Below are 16,896 nucleotides of genomic sequence, written 5' to 3' on the forward strand. Positions count from 1 at the left end.
TCGTACAATTGTAAAATTCAAACGCGAAACCGGATTTCATATAAATTTACCCGTCGGTCGGGGGCGAGACGAGTCGCAATTCGCTATTTTAAAACTCGGTAACACCTCATCGACGGTCTCGACCGTTATACCTTTTCCTAAACAAAAAAAAACCCCCGTGAAATAAACACGATCACGAAAATACATCGGTTTCGTGTCGTTTGTCACGCCCCGGTTCTATAAAACAGCGTGTGTGCGTGATTTTTTTTTTGGATTTATCAAAAAAAAAAACATAATATTGGCCGCGAACGCGCCGAAAACGGGCGAGGGAGACCCGACCCGACCTGACCGACCGGCGGCGGACGGCCGACCGAGAATTTAACTCCGAAGCCGGTTCGAACGGCCGACTGGCGTTGTCGGAGAGCCCGTCGTCGTTTGACTTCGGCGGTTTCGCTCGCCTAAACAATGTTTCTGACTAATAGAAAATTTTTCTTTAAAAAGACTTAGGAATAATGCGGGTTCGAACGTTTAGAAAACTAAAGATCGTCCTGACGAAATATCACGCGATAAATGAAAAGGCACGGACCGTTTTTTATTTAGGCCGGACCGCCGCGTTATTCGTTTCGATCTTATCGACTAGAAGTATGTAAACAAATGGGCTTCGGTAGGAAGAGACGGCCGTGTTTTATAGCGTTAGTATTCGTTTTGATATTACCGTGCCGTTTTGTCGGGACCGCGCCGAGACCCGTACCGGTATAGAGTAAAATTCGATTTTGTCCCGATAAAAACGTCGTGTCGTGTTTCGCATATCTGTCTACATAGTATTATACGCTGTACCCGTACGCGGCCGATAATAATATTGACAACGTATAGATATAACGTTACGGCGGTAAACGGCCGCCGCGTTATCAGTATTCGTTATCAGTAGTCGCGGCCGCCGTATAGCGCCGGACGCGCCAAACCGAGCGAGACGACGGCCGCCGCCTGTGTAGTAGCCCGTTCGCGTTTTGCACACACCGTAATATAATATAACTATGCGTTCCCAAATACTCGTGTAGGCATACCGTCCGCCCGTCAGTATGATATATTGTGCACGCCAAACTTAACCTGACCGTGCGAAAATTTAATTTCGCCCCGGTCAAATCGATCGTGTTTTGCACCACCGTGCCGGGCGGGGATCCTGACCGATTTAGTAGTATTATACGTTATATCTATACAAATAATAATGTTTAGATACAGTGGTTACGACGGCCGCCGCGTCCCTCGTGTGATAACTGATAAGCGACTTCCCCGTGTCAGTAACCGTTATCATCGTCGTCCTGTTCGTGTTTTGCATACGACTTAATATTATACTACATAATAAAGTATATCTACCGCAGTCCGTTAGTATATATTATTGGCACACCGCCTTTTCGCTTTCAATGTTAACCGAGCGAGACGGTAAAAGCCCGTTCGCGTTTTCCGTACAACACGATATAGTATAATATATATACATATATCTATCGTCATCATCGTACCTCTTCCTGTTTTCCATACGACTCGATATAATATATATATACATACGCCTATATCCGTACAGGCGTCCGTCCGCCAGTATATAACTACAGAGCTTACTACAGTAGCCCGACGAGAGTCGCTTTCCACGTGAACGAAAAAGTGACGACCGATTTAGTATTATACGTTATGTCTATATACAAATAATAATATAACGGTAATGATAATGTATAGATATAGTGGTTATCACGGCCGCCGCGTTCTCGCGTGATAACTGATAAGCGTCTTCCCCGTGTCCAGTAATCGTTATCGTCGTCGTTGTCCGGGACGGCGGCAGTGTAGTAGCTACCTGTTTGTATTTTGCATACGACTTAATATTATACTACATCATATAGTATATCTATACAGTCCGTTAGTATAATAATATTGTGCACACCGCCTTTTCGCTTTCGGTGTAAACGAAAATGTTCAAGGCCTATTTTTAGCGTCTTGACCGACCGATACTGTCTCGGTTAGGTCCTAGCCAGTCAAGGTAAATAATAGGAAATAGTATAAAAGCCCAAACGTGAGTCACAATGTCATCGTACAAATATACACAATACATACATATTGATAATAAAAAGTAAGCACGAGCTTACTACAGTAGCCCGTTCACGTTTTCCGTACAACGCAATATAGTATAATATATACACATATATCTATCGTCATCATCGTACCTCTTCCTGTTTTCCATACGACTCGATATAATATATCTATACATACGCCTATATCCGTACAGGCGTCCGTCCGCCAGTATAACGTTGTGCCACACCGTATACCTTCGCTTTTTTTTTTTTTTTTTTTTTTTTAACTAAATTTCGGGCTCCTACATAGCGAGTACGAAATGTCTCGGACCGCCGTCGGTTGGCAACGTTTCGTGAGATAAAGCTTAATCGTGTGTCTACTATCTACAATTAAATAACACACCTTAATCGTTTTGACACGGCAAAAACCGCCGTCCCGTTATCCCGTTTCACGGCCACCCGACTGATTCGTTTATCGTCCCCGGCTAGAATCCGTTCAAACGGATTCCGTGTTACAATTTAAATATAACGGTCGTTTGTTCGTATTATATCACACGACCCTTCTTATCTGGTGATAAATTAACACGGTATGATCGTCGTGTTTTGTCACCTAGCGGCGGTCGGCGACCTAAAACGACACACGGTTTAACTATTACACCGGCAGTCGTACACAAAAAACATAATAATATCGTGTATACAATCGTTCTTCTGGCGGGCTGTTGTAAATAAAATACATCGTTAATGTAGTCACACTAGTAAACAATAATAAGTAATAACCACCCGATATCTAAGAAATAATTGTAGTATAACGCATGTGGTGGCCCTGAAAAGGGCCGTTTTAAAGAGGATTCGTAGGCTAAACTTTTTGATTTCAAAACGGTATTTAGACGGGGAAAAAAAACGCACATCACGGGTACCCGCGGTCGTCAAAGTCGTCGGTCAAAACGAAAGCGTAAAATAGCGTGTGATTTTTCAAAATAAAAAAAAAAAACATAATATCGTACCCCCGGGCGCAGCCGACCGAAAGCCCCGGCGAAGCCGCGTGCGTCCGGCCGCGAACGCGCCGAAAACGGGCGAGGGAGAATTAACGTCGAAGCCGGTTTGAACGACTTTAACGCGTCCGTATGTTGGCCTACGTTTGAAAATAACGGCGACGAAAAACCACACTTTGTAGGTATAAACGTCCGACGCAAAGTGTTGTTTATGCTCGTCGCGTTTCTCTTCGATGCATGGACGTTGACGATGAAAAACGGCACTTTGTAGGGTTCGCCTTTGAACACAAAATGTTATTCTTACTCGTCGTTTTTTCGTCGACTTATAGGCTATTCGATTACACAAAATACAAACACCAGCCGAACAATGGCCATTTCACATTAGCAAGTGATATATTATTATTTATTATATTTAATTATTATATATTAATTATATAAAGTAATTTATTATATTATTTAGTTTTCAGTTTTCACAAACGTGTAGAACCTATTGGTATCGTCACTGTCCGTGTATTTTAAATTCAGTGCCGCGGAAACGTGTGGAGCCCATATCTACCTACTTTCAGATAACATAGTTTTAAACGACGCGCCACAATCTACGGGGTTTTTTCTTTTTTTTTTTTTAATAACGCGTCCATCCCTCCCGTCGGACAAACCGGATAGAAAATAATAATTCCTTTACACGCCGCGTTCTACGACCTAACAAACTCATATCGACTATAACGCGGCCGCCGCCGCCGACTACTTCCCGCGCGCGCCAAAAATACATTTCACACTATGCCTAACGCTATACCGACCCGTTCATCGTCTACCGCCACCGCCGTGTCTACCGCCTATTCTTTTACCCGCTTTTTTTTTTAAATATAAATAATACTTCAATAAAAACGGTCGTTGGGAATTTTCAACATTAATCTAAAAATGTAAGTAACAACATTCTCGGGGGATACCCACGACCGTCGATAATAATAAAACTATTGAGTACAAAACTGTTGTATTAATTTTATCAACAGCGCGGCGCCCGCTGTAAGGTCGATAGAGAAATAATTTTAACGCATGTAGTGGCCCTGAAAAGGGCCGTTTTAAAGAGGATTTGTAGAGTATTGAGACGATTAAGCACGTTCTCCGCGAATACGGCGAGCCAACTGGATGTCCTTGGGCATGATGGTAACGCGCTTGGCGTGGATAGCGCACAAGTTGGTGTCTTCGAACAGACCGACCAAGTATGCTTCGCTGGCTTCTTGCAGAGCCATGACGGCCGAGCTCTGGAAACGCAAGTCGGTCTTGAAGTCTTGGGCGATCTCGCGGACCAAACGTTGGAACGGCAATTTGCGGATCAACAGCTCGGTGCTCTTCTGGTAACGACGGATTTCACGGAGAGCCACGGTACCGGGACGGTAACGATGGGGTTTCTTCACTCCTCCGGTCGCCGGTGCGCTCTTGCGGGCGGCTTTGGTGGCCAACTGCTTCCTGGGAGCCTTGCCTCCGGTAGATTTGCGGGCGGTTTGCTTGGTACGGGCCATGTCGGTAGTTCGTAGACTGTCTGTGAAAACTCGAAACGGTCGAATATGTCTCCGCACACCGAATGAGCTCGTATATATACAAATTCGGATCGTAGGCGCGAGTTCTCATTGGTCGACGGAACGGCCTGCCGGAATAGAGGGAGATCTCGCGATACCGCGCCGTGATTGGTCCGCGCGACGGCCCGATCATATAAATACGGCGCGAAAACGTTGTCCGGGCATCATTCGATTTGTTTCTTCAGTCTACCGCAGCTCTCCGAACGACAATCAGCAACAATGACCGGACGCGGCAAAGGAGGAAAAGGTTTGGGAAAAGGAGGCGCCAAACGTCATCGTAAAGTGCTCCGGGACAACATCCAAGGAATCACCAAGCCGGCCATTCGTCGGTTAGCCCGCCGCGGTGGTGTCAAACGTATCTCCGGCCTGATCTACGAAGAGACCCGCGGAGTGTTGAAGGTGTTCCTGGAAAACGTAATCCGCGACGCCGTCACTTACACCGAGCACGCCAAGAGGAAGACCGTCACCGCCATGGACGTGGTCTACGCTCTGAAACGCCAAGGCCGCACTCTGTACGGATTCGGAGGTTAATTCCCGACGACCGTTCGCTTTGCACCCTACCTACTGTTCTTTAAAACGGCCCTTTTCAGGGCCACCATTTTATATTATTTAAAATTGTCGGTTAACGTTTATTATGTCATTTAATGCAGCGAGTATATTTGAGGAGTATTCTAAGTTATGAGACTGGAGGTGCATAATAATAGTTAATTTTATCAAGTATTTATACCGTAAAAACTGACAAAACGTTGTAGCGTATTGCCATTATAATAATATAAATAACTACACGAGTAGTTTTTTAACGGTATACATTTGTAATTGTTCAAACTAATGTGTTTTATAGTACATACAGACTATTATGTTCTCTGTAACATACATGTTAGTTGACATAAAACAATAAAACAAACTAAACGTATAATTTAATATAAAAAATATAACATACTAATTGTATATTTGTATATTATACAAGTAGTAGAATCGCACGTGGGTAATATACGATTTTTATAATTATAGCCCATTGGCGAAATAGACATATATGATATAGTACTAATTTATTATCACAATAATATAATATTGATCTAAATCTGTAATATCTATTAATATCGATGACAATATTTCGATATTAACCAATGACGTTATCATTGTAGTGCCGGCTGATGTAGCTAAATAGCAAACTGGAATGTTGGAAAAAAAAAAAAATTATTTATCTATATTACACTTAAATGTTATTTCCAGTTCGAGTTATAGTCATATTTTATAAATTGTTATTGACCTAAAGAAAAAATTAAAGTAGATTTGCTGAAATTCTAAGCTACAAATATTTTCTAAGGCTTGACAAAATAATACAACGCCACACATCATTTATGTCGAAAACAACAAGAGTGTTGTAAAAATAGTTAATATTTGGTGGCCCTGAAAAGGGCCGTTTTAATATGTATAAATACGGCGACGACGTTCTTAAGCTTTCTTTTCGGTCTTCTTGGGCAAAAGGACGGCCTGGATGTTGGGCAGCACACCACCTTGGGCAATGGTGACGCCGGACAACAGTTTGTTCAACTCCTCGTCGTTCCTGATGGCCAACTGCAAATGTCTGGGGATGATACGGGTCTTCTTGTTGTCACGGGCGGCGTTACCGGCCAATTCCAACACTTCAGCGGCCAAGTACTCCATGACGGCGGCCAGGTACACGGGAGCGCCGGCACCGACGCGCTCGGCGTAGTTGCCCTTCCTCAACAGACGATGGATACGACCGACCGGGAACTGGAGTCCGGCACGGGACGACCGGGTCTTCGATTTGCCGCTCTTTGCTTTTCCTCCTTTGCCGCGTCCGCTCATGATGCTCGATTGTAGATTGTCGTGTAGTGAGACGAGAGAAAATCCAGACGATACTGATGATCGGAACAGGCCAAAATCGGTATTTATACACTTTTACGACGTAAACGCGTCTGTATGTTGGCCTACGTTTGAAAATAACGACGATGAAAAACCACACTTCGTAGGGTTCAACGTCCCAAGCTATGTGTTGTTTATACTCGTCGTGTTTTTCTTTGATGCTTAGACGTTGACGATGAAAAAACGGCACATTGTAGGGTTCGCTTTTAAACACAAAGTGTTAATCTTACTCGTCGTTTTTTCGTCGACTCTTACAAATCGTACTCGATAAACCAAGTCGCGACGCGTAATAAATATGAGCGTAAACGATTTTCGAACCATCACTCGTCCACCAGCTACCGGCCAACTATTTCGACGACCCGCAAACCGTGTACAACCGCAGTCACTATGGCACCAGGAGGTAAATCCGCAGGCAAGGCCATGAAGAAGTCCGGCAAGGCGCAGAAAAACATCACCAAGTCCGACAAGAAGCGCAAGCCGAAGAGGAAAGAATCGTACGGTATTTACATCTACAAGGTGTTGAAACAAGTGCACCCCGACACCGGCGTTTCCTCCAAGGCTATGAGCATCATGAACAGCTTCGTCAACGACATTTTCGAACGCATCGCCGCCGAATCCAGCCGTCTGGCCCACTACAACAAGCGTTCGACCATCACCAGCCGGGAGATCCAGACCGCCGTCCGTCTCCTGTTGCCCGGTGAATTGGCCAAGCACGCCGTCAGTGAAGGCACCAAGGCCGTGACCAAGTACACCAGTTCCAAATAAGCATTTCGATATTAGTCGCGCGCTATATCCACTTAAAACGGCCCTTTTCAGGGCCACCAAATTATTATTCTGATACACGTTATTATATAATAATATTATTATTATTCGTAGTGTATCCTATTTAAGTTATTAATATCTGGGGTTTTTAATTTTTATTGACAATATCACCGACCGGACGACCGCCGTGTGTGTTATCGTCTTTTGTATCATTATATTACGTTTGTCGTCGGTTAGTACTACGACGTGTATTTTATTTGTACATTCAGCGAATTTTTTCACATTACATTACTAAAAATATAAATTCACTACACAAATTAGAAAAAAACGGGAAAACAATATTAGCTATAGATAACACTTAAATTAGCTATATATGTATATAACAGCTTTATTAACTAAAATAAAATACAACAGTGATCTGCTCACTCGAGTTAATTGCATAACGACACAGTTTACTGGCAGAGTATAATATTATTGCATTTGAATATTTTATATTTTTAGGTCCCGGGACTTGTACCGAATGGTCTGAAAAATAGATCTGACTGCAGTATAGTTCTTAAAGACCAACGTATTTTAGCAAATAAGCAATTAAACGTAGGCCAAACAATCAAAACAAAACTATACAAAATTGTCTACACAGTAAAAATGTCAATAATGTTTATCATTTAAGGCCGCCCAAATTACTTTGTCGGGGGCACTCTCCCGTAATAGACCGTTTTATTACCAGGAGGGTATTGTCGCGCGCATTATTGTTTTTACGAATATTATAATTGTGTGTGTGTTTATTAACTTTCGAGTTACTTTTCTTTTACTTAATTTAAAAGTGTTACCTTTTCTCCCGTCGATTTTAAGTGTGTGTGTGTGTGTGTTTAACGGTTCGTGTACCAAAGTGCGTATACGACACTGACAAGTTACAATTTTTAATTACATTTTAAAGAATCGAACATTTTTTTTTTTTTGTATATTTTGGGATTTTTTTATTCTTGGGCAGGTGGGTACTCAAACGTTTTATTATTTTCGATAATTGCGTCATATTTTAAAATTTTGTTTATTCAAAAGTGTTAAATTTATTTTTTATAAAAACTATTTTTATTTAAGTTTTGCGGTTACAACTAGTATGAACATAATATTTAAAAAATACAAGTTATATTTAAAAATAAGTAGAAAATAAATTTCGAGTGCATATTTGGGGTTTTATTGAACAATTTACAGATAGGTACAATATAAAAAAAGCGATTATGAAGTACGTTTGTATGTGAGTATGTTTGCATGTATGTATGTATGCATGGATGGTGTGTACGTCAACAGATATTGCTTTTAGAATTGATCGATATCGAGACGGTTTTTCGTGTACAGTTTATCATATACGACTATAGTACACAAGTATTTGAATTTGAATACAAATTTACAATGAAATACAAATGAATACAACGACGTGGGTCGTTCATTCCGCTCGTTTGTTTTTTTTTTTTTGTTTTTGTCCTGTTATCTATACCTCGCGTGTGCCGTTTAACGCACAGCGCAGCGGCCGCGTCTGTTGATATTTTCCGTTTTTAATCAGTCAGGTGAATTTGTAATATTTCATAATTATTGTTATTTTGATATATTTAAAGTTTTGTTGTGGGCATACAGCCATACTTGTAATTATAAGTTAACTAGGGTTTAGGGCTGGCCAGACAGTCCTAAGTATTGTCAAATCAATTAAATGTTATTATCTGCAATAGCCAATCATTTTCCTAAATATACATACAACAATAAACGTATTTACCCATGTTGTAGTCGTTTTAACTTTTTCATTCCATTTCACAATCACTATTACTTACTGTAGTTTGTATTACTATAATCTATAAAATATCGGTACGAGACACCGCGCGACACGCTTGTTGTGTATATTGTATTATATAAATATTTGGTGGTCCTGAAAAGGACCGTTTTAAGGGTTTAAGAGAGTGTTTTTAACAAATTACGCCTTCTTTTTGGGCGCAGCCGTCTTCTTGACTGCCACCTTCTTCGCCTTGGGTGCCTTGGCTTTGGTGGCCGGCGCTTTCTTAGCCTTGGCCGGAGACTTTTTCGGTTTCGCGGCTTTGGGTTTAGGCGCTGCGGCTACCTTTTTCACCTTCTTGGCGGCGGGCTCGCCGGATTTCGGTTTCTTGGCACCGGTGCTCTTCCTCTTCTTGGCCGCTCCGGGCGCCTTGGACACCGCCGCTTTCTTGGCGATCGGCTTCTTTTTCGGCGCTACCTTCTTCTCTTTTTTGACTTCGGCGGCCAATTTGAAATGGCCCGACGCTCCGTTGCCCTTGGTCTGGACCAGCTTGCCGCTGGCGACGGCCGACTTTAGGAATTTGCGGATGAAAGGCGCTAGCTTGGCAGCGTCCACTTTGTAGTTGGCGGCCAAATATTTCTTGATAGCCGGCAACGACGATCCTTTTTTCTCCTTCAGTTCCTTGACGGCTGCGATCACCATCACGGCCGTGGTAGGATGAGCCGGTGCGGCTTTCTTCGCCTTGGGAGCGGCGGACTTCTTTTTCGGCGACTTGGCCTGGGCCGGCGACGAGGCGGCTGGTGCTGGTGCGGCGACTGCGGTGTCGGTCATGGTGAAGCGGTTTGAAATAGTCTCTGGTACTCTGGTAAAATGAACAGGAACGGTGTGTATAACTCGCGTTTGGCCATCACGCCGTCTATATACTCGCCGCCATACCGACTAGTAAACGTTTACGGAATCGAATTTTCCGTTTTGACGTGATCCCGTTCCGTTTTGTCTCGTTTTTTCCCGCTCGAAAATCACTCAACGGCGATAAATCTCGTTCTCCTTAAAGCCAACGTTATAGCAAATCCGTCGGTCGGTCGAGTTTTCACTTAAAATCGACGGCCGACGTGCCGCAGGAGGTTGTTCCGACCAGTCCGACTATTCAACGATACACCTCTTTCGAGGTCGATTAGGACTCGTTAATTTCGAGTTAAACTAAAAAATCTTTTCGATTCGCAATCTGCACGTGTATTGAAAAATTATCGCGTGGGCTCTAAGAGTCTGCGGTATGAAGAGACCGAAGGGGGCGGTGTCGAATTCGGGTCGTTAGTAGTTTTACGTGTCGCGTAGTTATCATCAAAACTCTATGCGATATTTTGACGGCGGCAACACCGACCGAATCGACTTAAGATTACACCGAAAATAGTAAAAACAATTTAAATTGTCATTGTAAAAATATATTACCTATTCGGCTATTAAAGCTGCCCCGATTTCTATTAAAAATAAGACTGCCAAACGCTCGACTCTATTTTAATTAAATCGTTAACCGATTCGAACGAGTAAACCGTCGCGATTATGACGTCTTTACATTTGTTTAAATTTATTTTATATATTTTTGAAAGTCCAAGACTGATTTACTACGTTTGCTCAATAGTAGTATTGTTAAATATCTAGACTCGCCCGTGATCGTCGGGGGTCCATATTATGACGGTTTCGTCTAAAGTGACGAGGCAGCACAATGTATGCACAACGAGTAGCCCGTTTACAAAACCGATTACGTTTCAAAAAATTAATATCGGTGTTTTTATTTTTAAGTTTTATGATAACGTTTTGGTTTATTTTGTCTTGAAATAAATTTCCATAACCCATTTTTTACCTGATAAACATATACTTTATGTGTAGGCCCATTTCCAAAAGTTATCGTCTGCAGTAATTGCCACGAGGCATGTAATATTGGACCGTTTGTCAAATAAAAACGTATTATCAACATAACGGGTTTCACATAGGTATTACATATTGTATTTTAATATTAAAGTCGGAAACGATTATTTCTCATTTTATTAAACGAAAATGCTAGTTTATTATTGTAAAATTAGAAGTACAAAATTTATTTTATGAACAAAATCGTGTTTTTTTTTTACTCCAGAAATAATCTACTCGAATCCAAAACTTTTCGTTTACTCACGTTCGAGTGCCTTATTAATTTTTCATTTTAAACGTGGTTGGAAAACTGATTTAACAAAAAAAAATTGCAATTTGTAGGTAAAGACCGTTTGTTTTGGACATTTTATTAAACTGGTTTTTTCATATTTTCCCAAAATTTCAAAAAAAGTTGACTTTTATAATTAATTGTACATAGGCTATTCGATACGAAAAATACCAACACCAGCCGAACATTGGCCATTTCACATTAGCAAGTGATATATTATTATTTATTATATTTAATTATTACATATTAATTATATAAAGTAATTTATTATATTATTTAGTTTTCGGTTTTCACAAACGTATAGAACCTATTGGTATCGTCACTGTCCGTGTATTTTAAATTCAGTGCCGCGGAAACGTGTGGAGCCCATATCTACCTACTTTCAGATAACATAGTTTTAAACGACGCGCCACAATCTACGGGGTTTTTTTTTTTTTTTTTTTAATAACGCGTCCATCCCTCCCGTCGGACAAACCGGATAGAAAATAATAATTCCTTTACACGCCGCGTTCTACGACCTAACAAACTCATATCGACTATAACGCGGCCGCCGCCGCCGACTACTTCCCGCGCGCGCCAAAAATACATTTCACACTATGCCTAACGCTATACCGACCCGTTCATCGTCTACCGCCACCGCCGTGTCTACCGCCTATTCTTTTACCCGCTTTTTTTTTTAAAATATAAATAATACTTCAATAAAAACGGTCGTTGGGAATTTTCAACATTAATCTAAAAATGTAAGTAACAACATTCTCGGGGGGATACCCACGACCGTCGATAATAATAAAACTATTGAGTACAAAACTGTTGTATTAATTTTATCAACAGCGCGGCGCCCGCTGTAAGGTCGATAGAGAAATAATTTTAACGCATGTAGTGGCCCTGAAAAGGGCCGTTTTAAAGAGGATTTGTAGAGTATTGAGACGATTAAGCACGTTCTCCGCGAATACGGCGAGCCAACTGGATGTCCTTGGGCATGATGGTAACACGCTTGGCGTGGATAGCGCACAAGTTGGTGTCTTCGAACAGACCGACCAAGTATGCTTCGCTGGCTTCTTGCAGAGCCATGACGGCCGAGCTCTGGAAACGCAAGTCGGTCTTGAAGTCTTGGGCGATCTCGCGGACCAAACGTTGGAACGGCAATTTGCGGATCAACAGCTCGGTGCTCTTCTGGTAACGACGGATTTCACGGAGAGCCACGGTACCGGGACGGTAACGATGGGGTTTCTTCACTCCTCCGGTCGCCGGTGCGCTCTTGCGGGCGGCTTTGGTGGCCAACTGCTTCCTGGGAGCCTTGCCTCCGGTAGATTTGCGGGCGGTTTGCTTGGTACGGGCCATGTCGGTAGTTCGTAGACTGTGTGTAAAAACTCGAAACGGTCGAATATGTCTCCGCACACCGAATGAGCTCGTATATATACAAATTCGGATCGTAGGCGCGAGTTCTCATTGGTCGACGGAACGACCTGCCGGAATAGAGGGAGATCTCGCGATACCGCGCCGTGATTGGTCCGCGCGACGGCCCGATCATATAAATACGGCGCGAAAACGTTGTCCGGGCATCATTCGATTTGTTTCTTCAGTCTACCGCAGCTCTCCGAACGACAATCAGCAACAATGACCGGACGCGGCAAAGGAGGAAAAGGTTTGGGAAAAGGAGGCGCCAAACGTCATCGTAAAGTGCTCCGGGACAACATCCAAGGAATCACCAAGCCGGCCATTCGTCGGTTAGCCCGCCGCGGTGGTGTCAAACGTATCTCCGGCCTGATCTACGAAGAGACCCGCGGAGTGTTGAAGGTGTTCCTGGAAAACGTAATCCGCGACGCCGTCACCTACACCGAGCACGCCAAGAGGAAGACCGTCACCGCCATGGACGTGGTCTACGCTCTGAAACGCCAAGGCCGCACTCTGTACGGATTCGGAGGTTAATTCCCGACGACCGTTCGCTTTGCACCCTACCTACTGTTCTTTAAAACGGCCCTTTTCAGGGCCACCATTTTATATTATTTAAAATTGTCGGTTAACGTTTATTATGTCATTTAATGCAGCGAGTATATTTAATGAGTATTCTAAGTTATGAGACTGGAGGTGCATAATAATAGTTAATTTTATCAAGTATTTATACCGTAAAAACTGACAAAACGTTGTAGCGTATTGCCATTATAATAATATAAATAACTACACGAGTAGTTTTTTAACGGTATACATTTGTAATTGTTCAAACTAATGTGTTTTATAGTACATACAGACTATTATGTTCTCTGTAACATACATGTTAGTTGACATAAAACAATAAAACAAACTAAACGTATAATTTAATATAAAAAATATAACATACTAATTGTATATTTGTATATTATACAAGTAGTAGAATCGCACGTGGGTAATATACGATTTTTATAATTATAGCCCATTGGCGAAATAGACATATATGATATAGTACTAATTTATTATCACAATAATATAATATTGATCTAAATCTATAATATCTATTAATATCGATGACAATATTTCGATATTAACCAATGACGTTATCATTGTAGTGCCGGCTGATGTAGCTAAATAGCAAACTGGAATGTTGGAAAAAAAAAAAATTATTTATCTATATTACACTTAAATGTTATTTCCAGTTCGAGTTATAGTCATATTTTATAAATTGTTATTGACCTAAAGAAAAAATTAAAGTAGATTTGCTGAAATTCTAAGCTACAAATATTTTCTAAGGCTTGACAAAATAATACAACGCCACACATCATTTATGTCGAAAACAACAAGAGTGTTGTAAAAATAGTTAATATTTGGTGGCCCTGAAAAGGGCCGTTTTAATATGTATAAATACGGCGACGACGTTCTTAAGCTTTCTTTTCGGTCTTCTTGGGCAAAAGGACGGCCTGGATGTTGGGCAGCACACCACCTTGGGCAATGGTGACGCCAGACAACAGTTTGTTCAACTCCTCGTCGTTCCTGATGGCCAACTGCAAATGTCTGGGGATGATACGGGTCTTCTTGTTGTCACGGGCGGCGTTACCGGCCAATTCCAACACTTCAGCGGCCAAGTACTCCATGACGGCGGCCAGGTACACGGGAGCGCCGGCACCGACGCGCTCGGCGTAGTTGCCCTTCCTCAACAGACGATGGATACGACCGACCGGGAACTGGAGTCCGGCACGGGACGACCGGGTCTTCGATTTGCCGCTCTTTGCTTTTCCTCCTTTGCCGCGTCCGCTCATGATGCTCGATTGTAGATTGTCGTGTAGTGAGACGAGAGAAAATCCAGACGATACTGATGATCGGAACAGGCCAAAATCGGTATTTATACACTTTTACGACGTAAACGCGTCTGTATGTTGGCCTACGTTTGAAAATAACGACGATGAAAAACCACACTTCGTAGGGTTCAACGTCCCAAGCTATGTGTTGTTTATACTCGTCGTGTTTTTCTTTGATGCTTAGACGTTGACGATGAAAAAACGGCACATTGTAGGGTTCGCTTTTAAACACAAAGTGTTAGTCTTACTCGTCGTTTTTTCGTCGACTCTTACAAATCGTACTCGATAAACGAAGTCGCGACGCGTAATAAATATGAGCGTAAACGATTTTCGAACCATCATTCGTCCACCAGCTACCGGCCAACTATTTCGACGACCCGCAAACCGTGTACAACCGCAGTCACTATGGCACCAGGAGGTAAATCCGCAGGCAAGGCCATGAAGAAGTCCGGCAAGGCGCAGAAAAACATCACCAAGTCCGACAAGAAGCGCAAGCCGAAGAGGAAAGAATCGTACGGTATTTACATCTACAAGGTGTTGAAACAAGTGCACCCCGACACCGGCGTTTCCTCCAAGGCTATGAGCATCATGAACAGCTTCGTCAACGACATATTCGAACGCATCGCCGCCGAATCCAGCCGTCTGGCCCACTACAACAAGCGTTCGACCATCACCAGCCGGGAGATCCAGACCGCCGTCCGTCTGCTGTTGCCCGGTGAATTGGCCAAGCACGCCGTCAGTGAAGGCACCAAGGCCGTGACCAAGTACACCAGTTCCAAATAAGCGTTTCGATATTAGTCGCGCGCTATATCCACTTAAAACGGCCCTTTTCAGGGCCATCAAATTATTATTCTGATACACGTTATTATATAATAATATTATTATTATTCGTAGTGTATCCCATTTAAGTTATTAATATCTGGGGTTTTTAATTTTTATTGACAATATCACCGACCGGACGGCCGCCGTGTGTGTTATCGTCTGTTGTATCATTATATTACGTTTGTCGTCGGTTAGTACTACGACGTGTATTTTATTTGTACATTCAGCGAATTTTTTTCACATTACATTACTAAAAATATAAATTCACTACACAAATTAGAAAAAAACGGGAAAACAATATTAGCTATAGATAACACTTAAATTAGCAGCTATATATGTATATAACAGCTTTATTAACTAAAATAAAATACAACAGTGATCTGCTCACTCGAGTTAATTGCATAACGACACAGTTTACTGGCAGAGTATAATATTATTGCACTTGAATATATTATATTTTTAGGGCCCGGGACTTGTACCGAATGGTCTGAAAAATAGATCTGACTGCAGTATAGTTCTTAAAGACCAACGTATTTTAGCAAATAAGCAATTAAACGTAGGCCAAACAATCAAAACAAAACTATACAAAATTGTCTACACAGTAAAAATGTCAATAATGTTTATCATTTAAGGCCGTCCAAATTACTTTGTCGGGGGCACTCTCCCGTAATCGACCGTTTTATTACGAGGAGGGTATTGTCGCGCGCATTATTGTTTTTACGAATATTATAATTGTGTGTGTGTTTATTAACTTTTGAATTACTTTTCTTCTACTTAATTTAAAAGTGTTACCTTTTCTCCCGTCGATTTTAAGTGTGTGTGTGTGTTTAACGGTTCGTGTACCAAAGTGCGTATACGACACTGACAAGTTACAATTTTTAATTACATTTTAAAGAATCGAACATTTTTTTTTTTTTTTGTATATTTTGGGATTTTTTTATTCTTAGGCAGGTGGGTACTCAAACGTTTTATTATTTTCGATAATTGCGTCATATTTTAAAATTTTGTTTATTCAAAAGTGTTAAATTTATTTTTTATAAAAACTATTTTTATTTAAGTTTTGCGGTTACAACTAGTATGAACATAATATTTAAAAAATACAAGTTATATTTAAAAATAAGTAGAAAATAAATTTCGAGTGCATATTTGGGGTTTTATTGAACAATTTACAGATAGGTACAATATAAAAAAAGCGATTATGAAGTACGTTTGTATGTGAGTATGTTTGCATGTATGTATGTATGCATGGATGGTGTGTACGTCAACAGATATTGCTTTTAGAATTGATCGATATCGAGACGGTTTTTCGTGTACAGTTTATCATATACGACTATAGTACACAAGTATTTGAATTTGAATACAAATTTACAATGAAATACAAGTGAATACAACGACGTGGGTCGTTCATTCCGCTCGTTTGTTTTTTTTTTTTTGTTTTTGTCCTGTTATCTATACCTCGCGTGTGCCGTTTAACGCACAGCGCAGCGGCCGCGTCTGTTGTTATTTTCCGTTTTTAATCAGTCAGGTGAATTTGTAATATTTCATAATTATTGTTATTTTGATATATTTAAAGTTTTGTTGTGGGCATACAG

General features: G+C 41.4%; 7 protein-coding genes across 7 annotated transcripts; 2 read left to right on the top strand and 5 right to left on the bottom strand.

Annotated features, from left to right (window-relative positions):
- Positions 1-4,014: 4,014 nt before the first annotated feature.
- Positions 4,015-4,579, bottom strand: LOC126837704 (histone H3). The gene has a single exon (XM_050571651.1). The coding sequence runs from the start codon at positions 4,546-4,548 to the stop codon at positions 4,138-4,140; it is 411 nt and encodes a 136-aa protein (XP_050427608.1). The 5' UTR covers positions 4,549-4,579; the 3' UTR covers positions 4,015-4,137.
- Positions 4,580-4,785: 206 nt separating this feature from the next.
- Positions 4,786-13,398, top strand: LOC126837762 (uncharacterized). The gene is made up of 3 exons (XM_050571710.1): positions 4,786-5,135; positions 6,831-7,241; positions 12,791-13,398. The coding sequence occupies exons 1-3, from the start codon at positions 4,825-4,827 to the stop codon at positions 13,140-13,142; spliced, it is 1,074 nt and encodes a 357-aa protein (XP_050427667.1). The 5' UTR covers positions 4,786-4,824; the 3' UTR covers positions 13,143-13,398.
- On the bottom strand, positions 6,015-6,481 carry LOC126837718 (histone H2A). Its single transcript, XM_050571664.1, has one exon. It carries the CDS (start codon positions 6,436-6,438, stop codon positions 6,061-6,063), a length of 378 nt encoding a protein of 125 aa, XP_050427621.1. The 5' UTR covers positions 6,439-6,481; the 3' UTR covers positions 6,015-6,060.
- LOC126837692 (histone H1-like) lies at positions 9,177-9,889 on the bottom strand. Its single transcript, XM_050571639.1, has one exon. The coding sequence runs from the start codon at positions 9,848-9,850 to the stop codon at positions 9,221-9,223; it is 630 nt and encodes a 209-aa protein (XP_050427596.1). The 5' UTR covers positions 9,851-9,889; the 3' UTR covers positions 9,177-9,220.
- Positions 11,957-12,588, bottom strand: LOC126837705 (histone H3). The gene has a single exon (XM_050571652.1). It carries the CDS (start codon positions 12,552-12,554, stop codon positions 12,144-12,146), a length of 411 nt encoding a protein of 136 aa, XP_050427609.1. The 5' UTR covers positions 12,555-12,588; the 3' UTR covers positions 11,957-12,143.
- A 623-nt stretch (positions 13,399-14,021) lies between the features above and the next one.
- LOC126837731 (histone H2A) lies at positions 14,022-14,486 on the bottom strand. The gene has a single exon (XM_050571679.1). The coding sequence runs from the start codon at positions 14,441-14,443 to the stop codon at positions 14,066-14,068; it is 378 nt and encodes a 125-aa protein (XP_050427636.1). The 5' UTR covers positions 14,444-14,486; the 3' UTR covers positions 14,022-14,065.
- Positions 14,487-14,887: 401 nt separating this feature from the next.
- Positions 14,888-15,265, top strand: LOC126837763 (histone H2B). Its single transcript, XM_050571711.1, has one exon. It carries the CDS (start codon positions 14,888-14,890, stop codon positions 15,263-15,265), a length of 378 nt encoding a protein of 125 aa, XP_050427668.1.
- The last annotated feature ends 1,631 nt before the right edge of the window (positions 15,266-16,896 follow it).

The sequence above is a fragment of the Adelges cooleyi genome, unplaced genomic scaffold (genome assembly GCF_023614345.1).
Source record: "Adelges cooleyi isolate 19-005CV unplaced genomic scaffold, UGA_ACOO_1.1 ACOO_flye_CR_arks_rails_tigmint_CR_PRNA_29, whole genome shotgun sequence".
In the NCBI taxonomy this organism is placed as follows: Eukaryota; Metazoa; Arthropoda; class Insecta; order Hemiptera; family Adelgidae; genus Adelges; species Adelges cooleyi.